The following is a 24,385-nucleotide window of genomic DNA, read 5'->3' on the forward strand; positions in this document are numbered from 1 at the left end:
CTAATGGAAGTGTTTTTTAAATATATATAATGATTAAATATGCTGACTTGATTTTTTTAATGTTAGATTCTTTATAAACTGGAATACAACAAGGCCAAACCAAAGGGATACACCACTATTCATGATACTCCCATGATACTCCACGTACGGAAGGTCATGGACAGAATAAGTGAAGTAAGTCATTTTTAAAAATTATATGCTTCCAGTGAAATGCCCTGTATGTGTAAGACTATTCATTGCTGTTTTTTACATTTAGATTATGTTGTTGTAAGTATACAGCCAGCCTTAAATGTTTGTCTGTAATCCAGCCCAGCAGAAATATATGAATACAGCTTTCGGGGTGGTTTCTGCTCTGTCTTTCCGTATGGAGGTAAAGCATCATCTTCTGCTCTTCCAACAGCTGAAGTACAAAGAACTCTATCAACAGAACAAATCTCATTGCAACGTGGTACCAGACTCAGTTCACATTAAGGCTGCCAAGCAGGCTTACAAAGTGAACAGCAACGTGAGTTCATTTTTATTGTTATCATAGCCGTGTAAATGTTGTCTTTGGTGACTCAAGTCTTCCAAAGGAAGCTGCAAAGCAGGGTTCCCAGTTTGCACTCTTCTGAACCCTCGAAGGACCCACCTGCCACATTTTTATAAAGCTCCTATCCAGAGTGAAGGTACTAGGGTACCTCATGCTAACTTCAGAAGTATGAAGATGGGGATCTGCTCACCCCATCTTGTTGAGCAAAGCGCTTCAGAGAGAAAGGGCAGCAGTACAGATTCCCACGGCTGGCTTCCTTGGAGAGCCCTGTGCAACCCAGGAGGTGTGAGCAGGGAATGAAGACACCCGTCATTTAACAAATGGTAGTCCTGGCAACTAGCTTTTATGTCCTTCCAGAGATAAAACTGAGCACCTGGACAGGCTGTGTGTTTCTGTTCCTGGGTGAAATCTGAACCGGTTTTATCTTTTGCCATGCAATTTTGTAACGTCATAAAAATGGTTTGACTTTTGTAGCTACGTGGGAATTGAGAGAGTCCTTGCCAAGAGGAGAAAGGGAGGTGAAAAATTGACAGAGGAGGTACTTTGAAATTGAAACAGGCATTTTGTATTTTGCCTAGGTCTCTCCCTGTTTCTCTGCAGCCTTGCACATCATCTGAATAATTGCAAATGCAGGCTGCTTGTCAAATGTTGTAAGTTTTTTGAGATCTTTAACAGCCAACAAATTATCCTGAGTCCCTGGCAATCCACTGCACATGGCTTCTCAGAGGAGCAGTGGCACTCTCAGGTTTAAGGAGGCCCTGGGCTAGAAGCTCTAAGGGAGCAGTCCCCCCGACACAAACACGCTTCAGATTCAGGGTTCTTTTTAAAAATTATTATTATTATTATTATTCTTTCTTTCTCTCTCTCCTAGTCCATCTCATTTTCTGAGTGGAAGAGTAAAAGCAGGGAGGTGGAAACATCTAGCCAACCGGGGAGGCAGCAGAAAGACAGGACTTCATATGATGTGCTTTAATCAAATCTATATGGCGCTAAATTTGATGACTTTTGGACCTAGATGGGTGATTTGCCCAATGACACTCTTCTGTGAAGCTTATATCTGTCTCAGCCTCATTACTGAACAGTGTCATGTCTGTTGATTGGTTGATGGATTAATTGTTTAGCAAATTACAACAACCTTTTAAAATTCTAAAGAAGTGCCAGTTTTGTGAGAACAACTTGATTATATGTTTATATTTCTTATTAAATAGCTGGATTACAAGAAGAAATATGAAGCAACCAAAGCTCACTGGCACTGGACCATAGACAGACCTGACTTTATCCAAGCTGCTAAAACATCCTTGCAACAGAGTGATGTAAGCAACTGAGAAAGAAAACTCACTTTTTTTTCATGATGGAGTGAGACACTTTGTTGTTGTTTGGAGTAAACTAGACAGTTTTCATTTTTGCTGTTGCTGTTGTTCCTTATTTCTTTGCAGTATGAATACAAACTTGACCGAGAGTATCTCAAAGGATGCAAGTTGTCTGTAACAGATGACAAAAACACAGTGTTGGCATTGCAGAATGCAATCTTGGCAAGTGATGTGAGTACCTTAACATCTTTGCAGAAGAAACTTTTTCTGACCACTTTTGCCAGTTTTCATTAAACAGAACCAAAATATAAAATCAAATGTGTTTGTGTTATTTACAAAGTAGGCATTATCTCACATTCCAATCCAATTGGAAGAAAAATTGTTTTAAGCACCATGTAAGAAACATTTATGTCTAGTAGTAATGATAAAAATGGAAACAAACTTCTGCCATGACTTACAGGGGTTGCCAACGCTTAGTTTGGGTAACCAATTCTAATTTGTGCTTCCCATTTCCCTCCATCATTGTGATGCTAAGCCCCTAATAAGTTCCAAGTACTGCCAAGATTGAGCTCAACTACAGTGAGCAAGGCAGTCAGTTTCCTGACTTCAGTCTAGGCCAGAGATCCCCAAACTCTTCAGCTCATTGACCCCTTCATGAAGTTTCTGATTGTTCATCACCCCCAAATATTTATTATATGAAAATAATTTAATAAATACTACTTTAACTAATATCAATCAAAGTTTATTGATTAGCCCTTAGGCCATATCAGAATGCAAGATTAAAAACTGAATGTTAATAAAACTGTCTATAAAATTAATATAAAAAGACAAATTAAGTAAGGAGTAAATAAAAGTACAGTAGATAAGTATACATATAAGTGAAAATACACATCATATTTCCATGTCACCCCTACAGTTTACCCCGATCAACCCCATATATGTAGATCTCAAGCATATTGATTTACTTAAGTACAGAGCTGTATTGTATGTTATTTTTGGGTCTTGCCAACACATAAAATATCTCATTCTAATATGTGATTCCCAGTGGGTGGTTCATTTAATGTATGGGCCATGTTGCAGATCTCTCACCTTCTTATACAAATTACAATCAAATAATATATGTGCTATATCCTCAGTTTCAGGTGCTCCACATTTACAAATGCATTCATAATAAGGGATGCTGTTAAATCTCCCATATCTGACCATTGTATCAAGCTGATCAAATCTAGCTTGGGTGAATAGCTCCCTGAGATGTTTTGGCATTTGTATTTTTAAATAGTTGGCAATTTGAAAAGTGTGTTTACATCGGCTCAGCCATTTCAAATTCCCAACCTTACTAAGGGTGGCTATATCTTTTTGTGCTTCTCTATCCAAGATTCTTTGTGCAGCACTCTTTTTGACTTTATCTCCAGAAGTGCAGGAGACAAGGAGACCACAGCTCCTTATATAATTTGTCAGTTGTGTAATCCAGGAGGCCTGTAGTTGGGAATTTATCTGTTCTAATAGACACTATCTTGGAAGTCTATCAGACTCTATTTCATTGATTTTACAACAATAATTGTACACTCTAATTTTAGACTGTGAGTAGATTGTGTAAATTTCCAATTCAGCTCTAACTGCAGCAGCTGAAGTCCTTTTACCTACACCCAGGATGCTTCTTAGATGTTGGGATTGTATTTGTTCTATTAATGTAGTGAAATTTAAGCCCCAAACTTCTGCTGCATATAAAAGCATAGGAGTAACTTTAACTAATAGTATTACGAATAATAATAATAATTTCTTGGAACAGCTTACATCCTGTGATTATACCTTTAATATTATTGAACAATCACATCTGCTTATCCCAGGTCCTTGGAAAGGACTTGATAGGTGGACAAAAATGGCAAATCCTGTCTAAACATCTGGCTGACTGCAACCAACCCTAATAATAATAATAATAATAATAATAATAATAATAATAATATAATGACAACTCAAGGCCTCTCTGGCAGCTGACCAACCAACCCTGGGTAACACGTTGCTAGCCACCTCATCTTCAGGACTGGTGTGGAGCTCTACAGAGACCCCAAAAGATTAACCCCAATCAACCTTCCATCATTTATTGACCACAAGACATTTACTGACCCCCTTTTGACCCCCACCCATTTATCAATCCCTTCAATAGTCCCATCACTCCCAGGTCGATATTGACCACTTTGGGGAACTCTGGTGTAGATGAAAGCCCCCATCATGTGAAATAAAGCTTTTGCAAGATTAGTGACATATCTCATTCTTTTCCTAAGATGGCAAGAATTCTCCAAGGTTACACTTTGACTTCAGAAACATCTTATAGTTTCCTAAGCTTCAGTATAAGATTTGACTATCTTGGTTTTTTAATAGCTAAAAGAAAACAATGTGCTCACTGTTGGCAATCTCATTTGTGGAATCTTGTTGATGGCTGTTGCTTGACAACATTTCCCCCTCTTTTTTTAACTTCTCAGTTAAAATATAAAGAGAAGCACAACAAGGAACGAGGAAGCATCCTTCCTGTTCCAGACACTCCCCAGATCCTTCTTGCCAAGATGGTTAGCATTCTTGTGTCGGAGGTAATTGACTTTTTAATTTTTTTGCAATTATCTGGCTTCAGAATATCTTCTATCTAAAGATAAGTGATTTCTGAAATATGTTGTTTGTCTTTTCATAAACAGAACAAATACAAAGAGCATGTGAAGAAACTCCTACCCCATGGATCTTTCACAAAATTGCCAGAAACACGGGATACTGTTCATGTCAAAAAAGTCACCAGTAATGTTAGTGAGGTAGGCTACTTCTGTATTATTTTATTCACATTGCAGATGGTCTTTTGTCTTTGCTGTGTTATAATTTCTCCACCATAAATTATAACTTACTGTTTTCTGAAGGGTAACTTTTTATCATGAGCTCTGTTGTCCTTTCAGCTGTTCAGATATTCAGAATCTACAAAGGTTTAACATGTTGTGGGATATGTAGTTCCAGTTGTTGAAAAATCTGGAGAGTGTTCCTCCTCATTTGAACTTTCATGATTAAAAACTTGATTATGAACACAGTCAAAGAATTTTAAGTGCCTTGAACAATGAGAAGGATGATAGAAATTAGGGTGGGGAGAGACTTAATCAAATTACAGTATGACTTGGAATTAAGGACAGAAGTAGTGTTACATGTATGATTGATGGATAGTGACCTGATTATTATTATTATCTGCCATTTCAGTAATATGGCTGTCCTTTGAATCCAATATATAATGCAAAGAGATTGAGAATATAAAGGAAAATTACAGCAGAGCTAAAGAGAGATAAAACTTGTTATCCTACATGCACAGACACATATATATGCACACACCCCTTTTTCCATGATAGTAGTGTTTTTATCTGTCTTTCCTATTTTAAACATCAGCAGATCTTCATTGGAGAATAACTGTTATATTTTCTATCCCAAACAGACGAATTATAAAAAGAATTTTCAGAAAGAAAAAGGCAAGTCAGATTATTCGATCATGCTAGAACCTCCTGATGTGAAGCATGCCATGGAAGTGGCAAAAAAACAGAGCACTGTAAGTTATTTCTGTACTTTCTTCATTAAAAAATGATATATGATCAATAGGAAAACCACCCTGCCATAACTGTTATGTCATTGGATAGAACTGTAGTAGTAATAATAATAATAATAATAAGGCTAAATGATAGAAAATGACTTATATTTACTTACTGCTCATACTCAAAGTGTGTTAAAACTTAATCTGGTTTCATTTCTACATACAGTTGATAAGGTTTTGATAGCTATCTCAACAATTTGATTACTATCTTCCTAGAAAGATTTATTTAATTCCAGAGTGTTTAATTCCCCCTATGACCAATTTGAAAATAAGTATTTCAACCTTATAAACAGGCACCAGGAAAATTTAGGCATGAACAGTATGATTTTTAAAATATATGCTGCCCTAATAATTTCAGGTGTATTTCAAGCATGATATATGGAAAGAAAAAAAAACCCTTCTTTCAATTTTCTTTTAGTTCCACTTTAATTCCACTTTAAAGCATAAGTGTGTGAATGCATAAAATCCTATGCTGCAGATGAAAATCTTGGTTTATGTATACAAGTTAGCTATTCTTCTCCTACCCCAGAAGCCTTCCTAAATATTGTGCATTACATCATACTGGACCAGAGCCACTCTATATTTCCCAGTACATTACTATTCGCTCTGCTTTCTAAACTATCTGGGAAGTTAAGTTCAGCTCTGTCAGAAAGGAGGCATTAAGTGCTCATCCTATCAAAAGCAAACTTATAGTTTCCATATGTGGGAGAAGGGACCACAATTGTGAAGGCTGCTGAAATGTGTGTACATGGGGGCGGCAAGAGAATTGCCCCTCTCCATTGACTTTTCCTATGGCATCACTTTTCCTTCTTCGACCGAAGTGAATGGCTGTAGGAGAAAGCAAAGCAGATGGAATATGACTAACAAGGTCTCCATCCTTATTATTTGGGTTGGGGGTAAGGGGCTCCATGCATATAACATCTTCCATAGATAACTGTGTTCACATCTCCCCTCTCCGTTTCCCCATTATCCTTTCGCTAAGCAGATTTTAGCATGTCCAGAGCAAACTGAATGGCAAAATATTAGCTGATTTTCATACTTTGGCTGTCTTGTCTTTTCTAGTTAAAAAATACTGTGTTAACCATTTATCTGCATCTTCTTTTCATGTGCTGTAGATTGAATACAAAAAAGATGCCAAATCACAGCTCCATTATACCACTGTGGCAGATCGACCAGATATCATGAAAGCCACCCAAGTCTCCCATTTAGTCAGCGATGTGAGTGCAAATCAGTATAACTGCTCAGTCACTTGTTGCTTGTATAGCACATATATAAGCAATATTACTTTCACTTTCGTACGCAGAACTCAAAATTGGTTGGTTTTTCAAATGTCTTTGTTGATTTTAGATTGAATACAAAGCCAAAGGTCGTGGAGATGCTGGAGTAGGAGTCAGCATGCTTGGACGTCCAGATATTGAACTTGCCAAAGAAGTGTCCAAACTTACTAGCCAGGTATGAACAAACAAAACAAATAATTTACAACAATAGGAAGATGTGACACAGGATTTCTGCAATCCCTTGGAAGTAATGTTGACATCTAAAGTAATGCGGTTGATAGACCTGTAATGCGGTTGATAGACCTGGAAATCATTCTAGAGTTTTGATGGGCTAAAGCAGTGTTTCTCAACCTTGGCAACTTGAAGACGTGTGGACTTCAACTCCCAGAATTCCCCAGACAGCCATGCTGTCTGGGGAATTCTGGGAGTTGAAGTCCACACGTTTTCAAGTTGCCAGGGCTGAGAAACACTGGGCTGAAAAATCCTGTCATTGTGTACAGCATGTGAACTCAGCTTTTCATACATCAAAAGGCTAGTTCTGTGTTGTAGACATCCTGGGCATGGATGGGCCTTCCACAGTCATGGATGGGGGCTTAGTCTGGGCTCCCAAAGAGTAACACTGAATATACAGAAGATATCCAGACCCTAGTTTCAGAAGGCATGAAGAGTTCAGTGATCATTTTGCCATTAAAATGAATTATTCAAAATGAATTATTCCTGCTTAGCTGAATGTGTACTTGATGATAAAAAGTAAACTACTTGAGCATTCATTTTGGGTAGACATCACATTTTAAATTTGCAGTGCATTTTTTATTTTTCAAAATGTTGCAGGTAAATTTTATTAGATTTTTAAACATTAGATTCACTGTATTAGAACTTATTAAGCAAAACATGGAACAAACACTAGGTTTCCAACTTCAAGTTTCCACATAAAGCTTATTTGAAGAGGAGGACATCCTGTATAAGTCAGTGTGAGGTTATTTTTATTGATAAAATATTTTTGCCTTTTACACAGCTCTCTTCTGTGGTTTTCATATGTCTGTTATTCCAGAATGCACTATAGTCACCCCAAAGGAAGTCACTCCTGAATTTGAGATGACTGTCCAGAAATAGAAAAAAATTATAAACACAAACAAAAAAAATAGCAAATTCCCTTATTATGCAATGTTTGTTTGTATGCAAATTGTGTGTGTGTGTGTTTGTACATATACATTTATACATCTGCTAGAAGCCATAATCTAAAATAGGCAGAATCCAGACCAAAAAAAAAAAGGACTATCACCTAATTAAAACGAATAGCCAGTAAGGTAAGTACTGATTTATAAAATAGATCTCCCATTTGCATATATTAACAATTTGCTCACACATATATTCATATATAGACAGGTACACACAAATACATTCCCCTCTCTGATACTAGCAGAAATGACAAAAAAAGAAAGGGGAGAAATTGAGATGCAGCTGGAATGAGGGAGAAGCGATTGCTGCATTGGGAAGGAAAAGAAGGAAAGGGGGGAAAACAAAACTGGATGGAAATGAGGCAAGATAAATTGGAAATGGTTTAGATATTAGAAAAGGGTTAAATTCACCAGGAAGCAGCTCCTTCAAAACAACAACTAATCTTCCAAGGCATCCAAGCAATTCAACAGGAAATGTCTGCAACCATTTGTATCTTCTCTTGTTCATTTGTTTTCAACTGTATTTTCTATTCTCAGTGAATATAAGACACACACAGAGACACACAGACACACACACACCATTCAGAGGTAATTATTTGGGGACACCCCACCGCCCCACAACTTTCTGCCAGGTAAATTTGGTATGCCATATCTTATTAGTGCAGGACTATATGATTCTAAAGACTGCTACCAGCTCCACATTTTTCCTCTGTAATAAGTATTTTAAGGCAATTGTCGTGTTGATGTTCCCCATGTATTTGGGGTTTCTGACAATATATTTGCTTGGAAACATACAGTATATGGTTATTATCTTATCAAAGATTTTTGAATACAATACTTGGATATTTCCCCTTTGCAGATCACTGCTGAAAAGGTGCTTTACTGCTTGTGTAAAAGATGCATTTTCAATAATCTGGTGCCTTATATTTTAGTGCTTTCACTAATTAATACCAACCTGTTTGTCCTCCACCAAACTTTGAACAAGTGCACTTGGTGAGCTTCCAAATCATGCTGTTTCCATGAGGCATCTCCATGAAAAGAAGAAATGGATGCGGCCTGCGTTTCTTCTTACTGTAGCTCTTTGCTTTGGGTCCTTGGAGGCTGGCCATTCTAATCTCGCTATATTGCTATGCTTTGTAGGTCAAATACATCAAAGGATACTTGAGGGGCCATGGGGCAGCATCGTATGATACACCCATGATGAGGCATTTTAAAAAAGCTAATATCCTAAGTAGTCATGTAAGAAGGATTTAAAGTGCCTGTCCTGTTCCTTTTCCATTTTATGAATCTTGCTAAATGTTCTTGGCACATAAAATTGAGCCTGAATTGCCAATGGGATGCATTTTTTAAAAAAAATCAAAACCTTACGAATTTTAATCAAAATCTCCCTATTCTTTCTTATGTAAAATTGCTCCTGAGAATTGAAAGTTGAAATGAAGATAAATTAATTGTTCAAATCTAATAATTTTAGAAGGCACAGTTAGCGCATTTAGAATGCAAGCCTGGTCTAATGAATGTTGTCATGCGTTAACTAAAAACATACAGTAGAACATGTGCAATGATTCCCAGTGGTCGTGCACTATGGAGGCAGAGCAGAGACAGTGAGCAAGCATTTGTTTATAGAAGCCGGTTCCCAAAAGTGATCTTCCCACTAAGGACTTTCAGGGAAGTTCCCAGAGAACCTTAGTGTATTGAACCAGGCTATACAAAACACTGAGTTTTGAAGAAAGGCTTCTAGAGAATTAAACCAGAACTAGATCTTGGCTAATTTGTAATTGCTGCTACTTGAGGACAAGCATTTCCTATCTATTTTTCCCACTCCCTCTTAAATATTTTAGAAAGAAAGACTGTCTATTATCAGCTTTCTCCAAATTCGCTCCTTCCATTGGGGTGGCTTGCAAGTGCTGTCAGCCCCAGCCAGCATGGCCAGTGGTGAGGGATGATGGGGATTGTAGGCCTAAACCTTGGGAAGGACATACTGTAGATTAGAGAGGACTTTTGGACATAAGGAAAAAAGGGAGATGTTTACTTTCTTACTTTTCTTTGTTTATGTTGCATGCAATTATCCTTCTGTGCTTGTGAGAAAAATCAGTTCTTTGTACTGAAAGCTGATAAGCCAACTTGTCTGTTGTAATAATAAACTCTTCCAGTTATTAAGCTGTTCTATTTAGTCTTTTAGTGAAGAATCAGCAACTTTTGACTCTTGGAAAAGTTAATAGGACTAATAATCTTTTCTTGAAAAAAAAACCCAACACTCTTTTCAGAACAGATATTCCGATAATACATCATCTATTTTGTGTGGAAGTTTCTATACTTCTAGCTGTGCAGAATTTCAGCAATAAATAATCTTTTAAAGGATTATTTGTCATCTATACTGTCTATCATGTCACCAATTCTGTCAGTTATGGTTACTCTGCATGTCATTTCATATGTTTTTTTGTTTGTTGTTGTTGTTGATTGGCTGTATCCAGTGTTGACCATTTGCCAGCAGAATAGAAAACATAGAATCCCCAAATTTGTTTGAGTGGGGGAAGAATAGTAAAGGGAAATTCTGTTGCTTTAGCCAAAGTTCACTCATGTAACATTGGATGTAGCCAAATATTTCCCCTAGTTGTGTATCAGATCTGTCGTTGTGAGAATGACATTGTCCCTCTCAAATGCATCAGTTCCCATGTGGAAATGTATACATTTCTAAAGGAAATCTAACCAGAAGGATATTAACTGAATGTCACCAGCATGTTTTAATCAATCTGGTTTAAAAACTGAAATTATCCAGCATGATGGATACAGAATTGCGTGGATAAGATCATACCTAAAATCATGGAATGTGAGTTCAAAGTGCACTATAGCATCTTAGGTTTTTCTGATGATAAGCTGAATTTACTTCTTTACAGTCATGTGTGTTGTTTCCCAGCATGATCAATTTCTTTCATCAGTTATATCAATCAGCTCTTGCAGACAGAGTGAAACCCCCACCCCTCTTTTTAAGGGTATTGTCCATTTACTTTATGTTTATTGCGGTGGGTCTGAATTAAATAAATTCTAATTACTATCTAAATAAACTGAAAATGTCCTTAGTTGTGGCCAGACAATGCCATTATTTTTATAATTTGTTATTTTTTGTCCATTAAATAGCTAATATATATCCTCTCTTTTATGAAGTTGCTTAATAACAATGGTGCTAAAACATTTAGGAATTAAGAACCTTGTTTACCTAGAAAGTTATTAATATACAAATCAAGTTCCACTAAAAACGCTGGGTTGAATATAGTTATTATATTGGGTTGAGAGCAACCTGGCTGAACCTGTTTCCATGACTAGAAGCAGACTATCTATCAGTGGATTCAGATAGATTGTTTTAAATTCTGTAGGAAAAAGCATCCAGCAGAACTTTTATTCTCAGTTGTTTTTAAAAACTCTTTTAAAAGGCTATCACTTCTCTTAAAACCAGTAACTTGGGCATCAACTACACCAAGTGCAAACTTTCTTTGTGATTAGTAGTATAGATGGTAAATAGTGAGCTTCCATGTGGGAAATCTTAGGCAAGTCATTATCTTATGTTAATGATCACAAATTTACTTTAATCTGATGTAAAATGCTGCTCTGATACGCTCAGAGTAAAACCAGGAAATGAACTTCTTAAAAGTCTAGCTTTTACATCAATATGTTTATTGCCCTTTATCATGCCTTTGTGGGATGTAGTGGTAGAGTAACCGAATTGTATAATGCCACCTTTCCCATCCTGGGGCCCTGAAGATATGCAAGATGGCAGCCCCTTTCATTCCAGTGACTGTGCTATCTGGGAATGATGAGATATATAGAATATAGTGCCACTCAACTGGAGGTTGGGGGAGACTTCAGAATGCAATCCATATTGTTATTGCCCTTGTGTCTCTAGGGGATTGTACTTCATCTTACTTTCTCAGGTGTCTTGTACATTTTTTGCAGTGGATAAATTTTACATACTTTGGTTTGTGGAGCTGAAACAAACCACTGAATGAAAGAAGCAATGTCACCCTGTGAAATGTAGCATGTATCAACATCACTACTGAAAATTCTTGTCCTTTCCAATGGTACAGTATCTTCTGTTTCGAAGTAGCTCCTAATGCAATGCATCTTTTGATCTGCTTGTTTGCAATCAGATTCCTTTAGACAACCTGATTGTGGATAGGTGCTTTCTCTTCCCTCTTTTTGGCCCCAGAAAAGCTAAAATTTGGGATCCTTTTTGAAAAATATGTTTTCTTGGAATCAGGTGAAGTACAAAGAAAGGTTCGATAAAGAAAAGGGAAAGAGACCTCGATACGACCTGAAGGAGAGCAAGATCTACAAGACCTTAAAAGATGCTCACCACATTGCAAGTGAGGTATGTCTGGTTCATTAGCTTTTCTCTGAACGGTGAGGAGTTTCAGGGGTTTATTTTCATTTACCCAGATTTGGGTTCCTTTGGGAAAGGTTTGCTATAACCTTGTAGTATTTGCTGGAAAAAAAACAGAGATAAACAGGCAGAGCACAGGTGAAAGCAAACAGTTTAAACGCTCCAACTGTAACATCTATTACTCCACATCAGAACTCCAGTAAGAGTCAGCATCCAAAAAGGCACTTTCTGCAGCTTACTCTCTCCCTGACCTTCTCCATTGCCTTAAAACCCGAAGTCTGATTTCCAAAACAATACGTTGAATTCCTTCCATAGCCAGCCTTTTTTCACCCTTAGCCTCTTCCCATCCTTACCTTCTACTTCCCTCTACCTTCTCGGAACAATTATAATCACTTTCTTCAGCCTATGAGGTGGAGTAAGTAGGGCTCCTCCCCCTCCCCCATTCTTTTTTCGTTTCTGTTTTTGAAATATTTTCCCCTCATTGAGGCTGAAGGGAATGAACATTGTTGCAGCTAGTGGGGTTAATCTTCCTTTTGGAATAAAAAAAGCTTTGCATGGTGCAGATCTGAAAGCTTCCCTAGCAACCCCAATGTGCCCAGTATTCTTCCATGTGAACGAAACAGCCCTAAAAGTATGTTGGCATTTTGAGGGGTTCCGGGAGCGCTTCCAAAGGGGTGGGCTGCCCTCGAGATAGAGCTTTTGGCCACTGGTGAATTACAGGATCGGTTCTAGCCCATCACATGCTCGCACAAGCTGTAGGATGGCCATCTGAATGTATTCCATTTATACGTGTTCTTTACATGTTCCTGTGACAAGGCTGCTGACTTTTTCCTTTGTTTTATTAATAGGTTAAATATAAGGCAGATCTGAAGAAACTTCACAAGCCAGTGACTGATATGTCTGAATCTCTTGCGATGCATCATGTTTTGAACACGAGCCACCTTGCCAGCACTGTAAGCACTGTTAGCTAAACCGAGATACGCTCAGTTTAACATTTCCATCTATCTGCCTTTCTAAGATAATCTTTGCTAACAGCTTCTGCAACTTCTCCTCCTCCTTGACTGTTCCTAGGAAATCACCTGGTAGTGATCTCTTCTCTCCTGCCTGATGACTATCCCATGTTGACTAGCAACATTAATACTTCGAGTCTTCAGAACATTTTCTATTACTTTTAAAATAGAACCGCTAATATTTTTAAACATCTAACCAAATTTTAATAGCATTTTTACCTTTATAACTCATATTTTTACTAATAAGTATTATTTTCTAAACTTTTTGTATTTTTTTCAACTCATGACTACTATTTTGAAACAATAATTCTTTAACTTTTAAAATCATTTCAGACTTAATCTGCTTTTTTCTGAAGTTTTATCTTCTTGCTGTAATAAATTCTGCTTGTGGACTTTGTTGATGCATCTGCTCAGCCATTTTGTGACACAAAATGCTGAACTAAATGGCCCTTGGCTTGTATCAGCTAATCCAATTTTATATTTTTAAGAGAAAACCAAGGATCATTGTTCCATTTTAACCTCATCACACTTCTTTGTTTCTTTCTTCTTCACTCTTTTTGTTCTTGTTTTATAATATTTTGTCCCTTTCTGCCTCATATTTTTCTTTCTTCTTCTCTTTTATACATTTCTTTTTAACTGCATTTCTGATTTCTTATTTGACTACTGATATGTTTGGATAAGGTGCTCTAGAAAGCTACTCTAGTTAGGATATTTTTAAACTATTGAGGTGGTTTTTGACGCCTTCCCTTTAGTACCAGTACAAGAAGCAATACGAGAGGAATAAAGGTCACTACCATGTGGTTCCAGATAACCTTGAACAGATCCATCTAAAGGAGGCCTCAGAACTTCAGAGCATAGTAAGTCAGTTAAATGTTTCACACTACTTATATCATATTCATAATACAATAGCCCCTTGGCTGTGTATCTGTATTCTCATCCAAAGATATTGTACATCAGAATTCTATATACTTTAGGCTTATTAAGCGTGCAGGTGCAGATTGCTCACTTGGTATGCTTGGCTCTTCCTGTCAGTGGGAATAGGTAAACCAGCCTAGAACTCCTACTTGTGATTTAGTTTAAACTGACTTTCCTGGAAATTTCCTCTTATAACAAGCCAGAGATATCACCCAAGTTTTGTTCTGGGCATTAGAATGCTTCCTTGTTCTTGATAAACCAGAAAGCTAAATAATCATGGCTTAATAATGCATGTGTATCCAGCCAGTTATTGCAGAATCTCGGTTTCTAACATGGGAAACCAAAGTGCCTAGTAACACTTCCCTTCATGTCCACCTGATTTTATTAGATTATTTTAGAAGTACCATAATGTAAAGCAAGCCATAGCCTCAAGCATCAGATTTATTTCCAAGATGCTTCTGGATCCCTTACACACCCAAAATATATTCTTAGAAAATACCAATAGTGAAGGGCTACAGACCAGAACTTTGTTTGGAAATGTGACTACTTGCCTAGGAGAATGCCAAAAGTAAGCTATGTGGTAGACAGCATCACGAGGACAGCTCCAGGAGGTTATTTGTAACTGTCCATGTTTCCCATGGGGACTACTTTGTAAGAATATTCATGAAGTGATCTCAAAATTTAAAATGTACCTGGGTCACAAAAATTGAAGATGTCTATTATGCTTTGGGGTTGGGTGGCACTAGTGGCATAGGAAACATTGTGTGGGTGAAGGAAGAGTGGATTCAAGTAAATATCATAAAAACTAACAAACTGAAACTGAAAGTAGGTGTGATAGTTTAGCAAGACAACAAAACATACCTGAAAATCAACAATGAAGTGTTTACAGAAAGAAAGATAAAGGTTTTGGAATGTTCTTCACAGATCCCAAACTTGAATATTATTGAAAATCTGTGGAGAAGTTTCAAACATGTCGTGCATGAAAGGAGACCTAAGAATATTTCTGAGCTATAATACTTCTGCAAAGAAGAGTAGGGAAAAACAAAAATAAAAATATGTTTGTAGCTGGTAGCAGGAAACATTTGAAAGCTGTTTATCTGCCAAAGAAGGTGTTACAAAGTCCTGACTGAAAGAGTGTTCAAACTTTTTCCCCTGGCATAGTCATTATTTTCTTATCTTGAATCTGTAAACAACTGCACATAAAAGGTATGTATCCATTCAATTTCATGGAGAGATGTGCTTGACTTTGAACAATACAGCATTATTCACTAATAGACTCATTGAAACAGTTTCATTGAAATACTCAGTTTAGGCCTGGGGTGCCAAATAGAACTTATGTGCAATTCTATTGGCTGTGGCTGTTGCTTTTGTTCATAGCTTAGAGTCACCTTGACTGATGTGGTTAATACATTCATCAATAAACATAAATAAATTTTCTTTGGCCTAGCATGTTATATGACCACAACAATTGTATTTTGTTAATCCAGGGTTAGGGTTGAGTGAATGATGTGACCCCATTCTGTATGGGTCTTTTTTAAGCTGCTACTGCTGGGATAACACATGCCTCCCACTTGACAGGTGAAGTACAAGGAAAAATATGAAAAGGAAAGAGGAAAGCCCATGCTGGACTTTGAAACGCCAACATATATCACTGCTAAGGAAGCCCAACATATGCAGAGTGAGGTATGAGGTTACTAATCAAATATTAGAACACATGAGCAAGACACTGAATGTGGTTGTACTGTTTCTAGTCAGCTGGATGCAGAAATGTATTCTGATGATATCTTTGCAACAGAAATGATCATATCTTTCTGCTCCCTGATTAAATGACCATCACAGCTTGTTTTATGGGTGCCAAATAAAAGCCCAGCCTCTCTGCCCATTTCCGATCCTCAGAGTCCCTCTGGTGGGAGGAGATGGGCGGTGACAAATTTTATAAATAAATAAATAAATAAACTACATATGTATGATTTATATTCCCATTGTTTTGTTCTGAGAATCAGTTGTGCCTCTGTCGTGCTTCTATACTGAATATTATTGCCTATATTCAATTTTATCCCTCTCACTCCCATAGGTATTTCAAAACACAACTGAACTTATTAGAATAAGTTCATTCCAATATGAAATTTATGCTAGGTGAAACTTGAGTGTAATGTTTGAGTCTGACAGTTGTTTTAATTAAAAGGAAATATAATATCCAGATGCATAATCTATGGAGTTATTCACTGTTATTCAAGTTTCTTTACTTCCTCAGACCAAGCATTCTAGCTGGAACAGATTTCTTTATCTGGTGTTTTCTAGTGTTTTCTAGTGTATTGGATCAGAACTCCCATCATCCCAGGCATTTTGAGTGGGAATCACCGGAGGTGTCGTCCAACACATTTTGTTGGCACTGGGTTGAGAGATTGCTGAGATATTGAGTAGCTAAGGCCAATATCTGATCACTGATCATCCTCTCCTTTTTGTACAACCTGCACCCCAAATACTACACTGTAGATGTTTTGCTTGTCTAAAGACCAGACCTATTATTGCTTGCAAGTATATAAAATAGTCATTTATAATATGTTAGGACACTTAAAAGCATTAACCCTCTCCCAGATGGCACAAGAGCAAAATTGGATCCATAACTATCTAATCATCATGTCACTGTAAAATGACTGGCAATTATTTTTACAATTCCAAAATTATTTCTATTTTTTCCCTTCTTTTCTTCCCTTCTTCCTTCTCCTTTCTTCTTCCAACTCCTATTAGAAAGAATATAAGAGAGACTTTGAAGAGTCCATTAAAGGCCGGAATCTTACTGGTTTGGAGATTACACCATCTTTACTGCATGTCAAATATGCCACCAGAATAGCAAGCGAGGTACCAGAGTACTCTTCTGTCTTCTGTAATGGAAAACCCAGTTATCTCCCCCAGAGTAGACCCTTCACTGCTGTCTTTGCCATGCTTAAACTTCAATTTTAAGTTTAAAAGTTAATTTTAATTTTATGTTAATTTTAACTTTAATTTTAAGCATGATTTAACTAATGCTGGTGGCTAGGTTTTTTTCCTTTTTCGTTTTAAAATACTCTTTGTTGTATTGGTGGAACCAATGAGAATTGTCCCATTATGTATACCTTTGTGTGAATTTTTAAGTAGGGTTATTGTTTGAATGTATGTGTGTTTGGTAGGCAAAAACAACATAACTATTTAATCTAGGAATTATTTCCTGACTTCCTTTTGTTCTCCTTTATCTTTTTTCCTCTCATAGATCTCCCTCTGTATCTCTTTTGATTTATTTTCTTCTTTCCTACCCTCTAGAAAGAATACAGGAGAGATTTAGAAGAAGGTGTAAGAGGTAAAGGTTTAAGCATTCTGGAAGAGACACCAGACTTGCTTAGAGCAAAGAATGCAACTTATATCTTGAACGAGGTGAGACACATCACTGGTTGGAACAGAGCTGAGAAACTTCCTAGAAGGCAGATTTTTATGGAATGTTAGAATGCTTAGTATTAGTCATATTAGACTAATTATTTCATAGTCTTGTGTTCAGCATGTGTTCAGACAAAGGAAGAACATCTTTCAATTTCACTTTCTAAGTATTTGTTTTGATTTTTTAAATTATGCAAACAAATAAAAATGTACAAATGCATACAACAGAATTAAGGATCAACACGATCACAAAACTGAGAGCGGAAGGAAGGAAGGAAATTATGTTATAAACAAAAGAACTCCAAAAAACAGACCATATTTCTTTAAAGTCTTCCTTATTTCTCTTGTCCAAAAAGATAAATTCAAATGTTGACAAACAACACATATCACCAGTCCATTGCTGCAGATCAGATGTTGATTTCTCCTTATATAATAATTTTGTTGTATAATGATTCTTTTAGCTAACCTGAAAAATTTTCAATTCTTGATAGCATGATAGATTCCAAATACTGGGGATATAGCCAAGAAGAACATATACATCTATACAGATACAGCAATTGATCCACAGCTCTATTAGCAGTCATGCTGATGTCAGCCCCAAATGTACCAATAATAGGGCAAGATAAAACCATAGAACTACTGAGCTTTATCTTTCTACATCAAATATTATTTGAACTGCCTTGAATGCAGAGAATACATTTTTTCCTGTTAACATTAACTTCACTTTAATATCATAGGAAATTAATTCCATATTATTTAAAAAGATATTCAATTGATTTACCAGAACAGGATATTCAAGTTTGTTATGTCAAAGGTCACATATATAATGAGTATTAAGTATTCTAAAGCCAGGCTAAAATATTATATCAGCTATATAATTACATAGAATATTTTATTAAATTGAAGATGTTGTAAAAGCTCAAAAGAATGTGTGCTAACACTAATCCCAAATATAGCTTTCATTTTTTATTCAATCTGATGTTCTCTGGTCTGTAATCTGATCTGATCTGTACCTGATTCTGTAATATGATTAAAATGGGGAAGATTCTGTGGTACCTGAACACATTTTTCTGAGAATTCTCTTGTAATGAGACCTATAGATAGCATGACTACTCAGCTTTTATATCACATTGCAAGATTAAAGGCTTCTTCCATAAAATAGATTTATCTTCCTTCCAGCACACATTTGCATGAGAAAGTTACTATCTGAGCCATATCAAGATAACCTTTGGAGTATTGGGGTGAATTTCATTTGGGAAAAAGCTGTCTGTTCAGATGTTATACTTTTATATCTGTCTTTACCCCCAGAAAGAATACAAGAAAGCACTGGAGATGGAAATCAAAGGAAGGGGCCTAACAGACCTTGCACTGGAGACACCTGATTATATGAGGGCAAAGAATGCCACAGACATTGCTAGTGAGGTCAGTGATTAATAGACTTTAATCATTTGAATTTATGCTGTGAAATCAAGAAAAAGCTGTTTGTAGATGACTTATTCTGGATATCCCCCTGTAATGTTTCTCTCAACAGATTAAATATAAGCACTCTGCAGAAATGGAAAAAGCCAATTATACCACAGTTGTTGACACCCCAGAAATCATCCATGCGCATCATGTGAAGAACTTTCCCAGTAAGGTAATGATGACTTTGGAAACATATTTTTCCAGATGTTATTTTATTTCAAAGCATGATCCATTCATTTGTAATAAAAGGCAATAACGTATGACAGAAATGGATCAATTATGGCCCTCCAGATGGAGTTGAACTCCAACTCCCATGAGCCTTAACCAGCATGATAAATAATAAGGTACAGAGAGTTTCTGAAGTAGAACTGGGTGTGGCCTTGTCTGTATGACCTTGATGGTGCGCTGTAAATCCTTTGAATAAGTGTGGGGGAATTCTACATTGTTAGACATTTTGCTCTTATTTTCACTTACATGTGAGACTTCCTTTTTTTGCAGCAATTTTAAATGTAGAACAAGACTACAAGTAATTAACATTTTTAATTCCTGGAGAATGTGGGGGAGGGATTGCATATTACACATTCCTAGAGATACCAAAGCAGGGGAAGATAACTGCTGCCTTCAGAGTACAGCTGAATTTCTTGAGAACCACAATTTCTCACTGATTTTTTTTTTGGCTGAAATACATTTGGTAAAGGAGTTTAATTCTTCTGTCAGGCTTAACAACTCCCTAAAAAAATAATAAAAACCCAATCTTCCAAAATACATTTATTCTCCCTCTACCCCCAAATTCAGACATGGGTTACTTTTTTGATATTACCATCTTATTACCTGTGGCTCTCAACTACCCCCATTTTTTAAAAATCCACTTCTGTCAACCAACACTTTTGGCCCAATCTAGAGTTCTCAAATGAATACTTAAGTCATAGAATCTATGATCTGAGTGTAATTGATTCTAAAGTTATCAGATAATGCCATTGGTTTGGCTTCTTCTCTTAGATTATTGGATTATTGTTCTCCAGCTTTCCAAATATTTTCTAAAAAAAGTTATTTGGCTTGCCTCATCTATACACTAGGTGACATTAGACAGATGCAACCTGGAAAGTGCAGGCCCAAGCAAACATCTTCTGACAAATGTACATGTATTATACCCATTTGCGATATTTGTATCTGCTCTTATTTTTAAGGGAATTTTGTCTTAGACAATGAAAATTGATTATTGATTGATTGATCATGTGCTATCAAGTTGGTGCTGACTCTTAGTGACCACATAGATAGATTTTCTCCATGATGATCTGTCCCTAACTTGGACCTTCAGGGCTTCCAATGGTGCGTCCATCACCAGTGTAAATTAATCATCCATCTTGCTGCTGCTTGTCCTCTTCTTCTCTTTCTGTCCACCCTTCCCAGCATCAGAGCCTTCTCCAGAGAGCTAGTCTTTATATAATATATCCAAAGTATGATAATGTGAGCCTAGTCATTTGAGCCTTGAGTGAGAACTCTGGGTAGATTTATTCGATGATCCATTTGTTTGTTTTCTTGGCTGTCCATGGTATTCTCAGCAATCTTCTCAATAACAAATTTTAAAAGTCTCAGTACTCTTACTGTCCTGCTTCTTCAAAATGCAAACTTCCCTAGAGTGTCTATTTGTGTGGTTTTCTTGGTAAAAATACAGGAGTATTACCAAGAAAGTATTGCCATTACCTTCTCCCTTCAGTGAATTGATGACTCTGCCATTGTCACTAGACATCAGAACTGTGTGTGTGTCTGTGTGTCTGTGTGTATTTAAAAAGTTATAATCCGTGTTTTGTTACTGCAATAGTACGTTTTTCTTTTTCTAAACTGAATAACAGAAAAAGTACAAGGAGGAGGCAGAGAGAACCATGCCATACTATGTGTCTGTGCTAGAGACTCCAGAAATACAGCGGGTCCGGGAAAATCAAAAGAATTTTAGTATGGTATGTATACATATACTCATGAATTACAAGAAAGAAAACAGTGCTCACCTGAAATTCGGTTTTCCTTTCCTATATTACAGTAGATATGAAACATAGAGGGTATAAAACATTTTGCATTTGGAATGTTTTGAGCTTGAGCCCCTTGCTCTGAGTTTAAAACAGGTTGCTCTGACCTTACAAGAAGCATGTCTGATGCTGTTCTGACCAATCCAACAAAGTTCCACGCTCACAACGGTCAGTGATGCTGATCATGTAGGTAAGGAAGGAGGATGCAGATTCCAGGTATTTTCCAGAGATAATTAGCGCTATCTCTAAGGTAGATTCTTGGTTATTGCTTTGCTGAGCAAGAAATTTTAGTTCGTCAATAATGTAGTTACTACAGTCTGAGCCTTTCTTGATTATTTAAAAAAAGGATCCAACTGAAATTGGGGAGCTTAGTTACAAATATCTTATTAAAATTTCTCAAGTAACTTTGTGACTTCATCTTAAAATACATTCATGAACAGACTTCTTAGTATTAACTATAAACCAGCATCATCTCAATGTATTAAACTACATCTGGTTTATCTGGTTATATTTTGAGTGACCTTTTTTCATGCTGCTGTAAATGTATTTTCCATACATCCTCTGTGCCAGTTTTATAGCTTTATTATGTAAAGGTAGTAGACACAAATTACTCATTTAAGCATATATAAAATCCATTCAGCAACTGGATTGAGACAATGGATATAACAATATCACCTCCCCACAAAAACTGAGAAGAATTATGCTGAGAAATGCTGGAGGTCCATTGATATTCTGTCCTACTTGTGGACACTGAAGATCTCTGATATCCCACATGTGTATGGACCAGCTGAACTCAAGTGATAAGCTTTCAGAATCAGATTTCAGAATTACTGACATTAAAAAAAAGTCGAACAGTAAACAAAAAGACTGAATTCTTCCTGGGGCAATTCTGCAAAGCAGCCTAAGCTGCTTGTCTCCCAGGCTGTTCCCAGCTGTTTCGTAAGCCAGCTTCAGAAATTCTGGTCCAGGTTGTGGAGGGTTGGCAATGGGGCTGGGCTTGTGCTCAGTCTAGACTATGGCCTGATTGGCCTTCCCCCTGTTTTTGTCCTTCTTACCTGCACAAGGAAGGCAAGGCTCACTGGATGGCCCTCATGTGGACCACCTTACCAGTGCCTGCTCTTTCCTTTGAGGAATTAATCCCTTCTCACTAGTCCCCGTGCCTTTCCTTGGCTTTCCCAGAGGTCTACTCACAGGGATGCCTTCACATCCCCCCCTCCGCCATTATCTCCTTTAACACAGAACTCCTTCTTTTCTTTCTGTAGCCCCGATGCTACAATCAAAGCAATAGGGAAAAAGTTGCTCTTTCGCTCCTACCTCCTCTCTAGCTCCAGAGAAACTTTGTAGTGAGGAAGGACTGATAGGTCAGCTTTATTGAAACAACATAGGAATGTTTCTACCTAGCAACTTAAAGATATCTCTTTAAAAAGGGGAAAGAAGGGAAGGGAAGCTTTGCAGGACTGTGAGCAGGGGGTGGGAAAGCAAGGGAAGGATGCTTCACCCAGCCTGGGCAGAAAGTGAGAAGGTGCCCACAGGGACATGTGAGAGGTGGATGGCTTCTAGGGTTGTGGAGAGTCCGCTGACATCAGGGGCCATTGCTGGATCAACCACAAGATTATTTAAAGAAAAGCAACTGCTGGCCAGCAGAAAACCTAGCAGCCGGGACAAAATGGCTGCCCAAGACAGAGACCAGCCGCGGGAGGGCAGGGGCATGCCAGGCCCTGCAGCCAATCAGAGCTGGGCTGCTCCTGGGGTGGAATGAAGCTCTGGAAACCGTCTGCTCTCAAGGACTTCAGAAGGATCAGGATGGAAGGCAGCAGTTTTGAATCAAAGCTGAGAAACGGAGGTGCAGGGGGCATTTGCAGTGGGCTGGGAGTGGGAGGAAGACAAGAATTCCTGTTCTTGCAAGGAATGGAGCAATGAGTTGCCTGTACTGGTAACTGGGCCAAGCAGAAATCTGTTTTTAGACTGATGCACTGAAAAATGTGTATTTTCTTAACAGCTTCAGTATCAACATGATCTACAGGACAGTAAAGGAAAGGTCACCGTTGTAAATGAAACACCAGAAATATTACGAGTTAAAGAAAACCAGAAGAATTTCAGCTCGGTAACTTTATATTATTCAGCAAATTATTGTCCCCTTTTTAATGTCTTATTTAGTTAACATATTTCAATTTTTTCATTGATACAATAAAGCCTCTTGTGTAATACACATAACTAAGGATCCAGCTATGGGTAACTGAAAGATTGCTTGTAGCTGCATCTTCCTTCCTTCCTTCCTTCCTTCCTTCCTTCCTTCCTTCCTTCCTTCCTTCCTTCCTTCCTTCCTTCCTTCCTTCCTTCCTTCCGAAGCAAATTCAAAGGGCCCACATTTGGATCCGGAACCTAGCTGTGAATTAGTGATAAGGGACTTTAACCCACTCATTGTCTCCAGTGTGATATGACATAAAAATCTGATGACATAAACATATCGGTTTTTAGCAATGTAAATCAGGGGCAGAGGGTTGAAACCACCAACTTCCCACACTAGAATTCCAATCCAGAGTAAAAAGAAGATGTAACTGTTACATCCGTGTTTAGAATAATGTCTGGTTTGACCTTCAATGTTTATGAAACAAAGTGGTGGGGTGGGGAGGAAGGGTTAGTGTTATTCTCATTAAAGGGAGATGTAGTTGCCCACTACATCAGGAATGGGAAACCAGTCACCTTTCAGAGGTAATTACTATCCTTGTTGCTGAACTAGAACTCCCAGCAGCCTCAATGGTGATGGATGCTGAGTTTTGTAATAGAGTGAAGTCAGGAGGGCCACATGTTTCCAACCGCTGCCTTATACTCTATTTCTTTTAACAATTTTTTAATAATGCAGTGACGTGGGTACAGCATATCTGACAATAGTATTTTGACATAGCTCCCTGTATCTTGATCTTTATGGGCTCTGAACTTGTAAGCTTTGTGTGTTTTCTTTTAGTAGCTAATCCAGGAATGCCCTGAATAAATATTTTTAGTTTATTCTAATGTCTAAAACCCCTAAATGACTCCAAACGGTACTAAATATTGTCATTTTATTGGCCAGAGTTACTAATAGGTGTTTGACCAATAGAGGTAGCTCTATGTTAAAAACACTGTGATTTATTTTCCACACCTGAAGTTCGAAGTTTGGAGGTCCTATGAGGTCCTTGACTACGTCGGCCTTAGAAATGTAGATAATAAATAAGTAATTTTTCAAAAGTTACTACTAAAAATCAGAAAAACCTCCAGAGCTTCATTTGAAGTAATACAACACAC

The 24,385-nt window shown here is 37.4% G+C and overlaps 1 protein-coding gene across 1 annotated transcript in view; it reads left to right on the plus strand.

The window, feature by feature from the left end:
• Positions 1 to 24,385, plus strand: part of NEB (nebulin) — a 207,492-nt gene that overhangs the window by 161,329 nt on the left and 21,778 nt on the right. Inside the window, exons 137-155 of the mRNA XM_063318368.1 lie at positions 67 to 174; positions 401 to 505; positions 1,738 to 1,842; positions 1,966 to 2,070; positions 4,320 to 4,424; positions 4,527 to 4,637; positions 5,297 to 5,407; positions 6,565 to 6,666; positions 6,797 to 6,901; positions 12,157 to 12,267; positions 13,128 to 13,232; positions 14,042 to 14,146; positions 15,783 to 15,887; positions 16,956 to 17,066; positions 17,505 to 17,615; positions 18,924 to 19,037; positions 19,147 to 19,251; positions 20,933 to 21,037; positions 23,103 to 23,207. Coding sequence (XP_063174438.1) covers positions 67 to 174; positions 401 to 505; positions 1,738 to 1,842; positions 1,966 to 2,070; positions 4,320 to 4,424; positions 4,527 to 4,637; positions 5,297 to 5,407; positions 6,565 to 6,666; positions 6,797 to 6,901; positions 12,157 to 12,267; positions 13,128 to 13,232; positions 14,042 to 14,146; positions 15,783 to 15,887; positions 16,956 to 17,066; positions 17,505 to 17,615; positions 18,924 to 19,037; positions 19,147 to 19,251; positions 20,933 to 21,037; positions 23,103 to 23,207 — 2,034 coding nt within the window. The remainder of the gene's footprint in view (positions 1 to 66; positions 175 to 400; positions 506 to 1,737; positions 1,843 to 1,965; positions 2,071 to 4,319; positions 4,425 to 4,526; positions 4,638 to 5,296; positions 5,408 to 6,564; positions 6,667 to 6,796; positions 6,902 to 12,156; positions 12,268 to 13,127; positions 13,233 to 14,041; positions 14,147 to 15,782; positions 15,888 to 16,955; positions 17,067 to 17,504; positions 17,616 to 18,923; positions 19,038 to 19,146; positions 19,252 to 20,932; positions 21,038 to 23,102; positions 23,208 to 24,385) is intronic.

Source organism: Candoia aspera, chromosome 1 (assembly GCF_035149785.1).
Source record: "Candoia aspera isolate rCanAsp1 chromosome 1, rCanAsp1.hap2, whole genome shotgun sequence".
In the NCBI taxonomy this organism is placed as follows: domain Eukaryota; kingdom Metazoa; phylum Chordata; class Lepidosauria; order Squamata; family Boidae; genus Candoia; species Candoia aspera.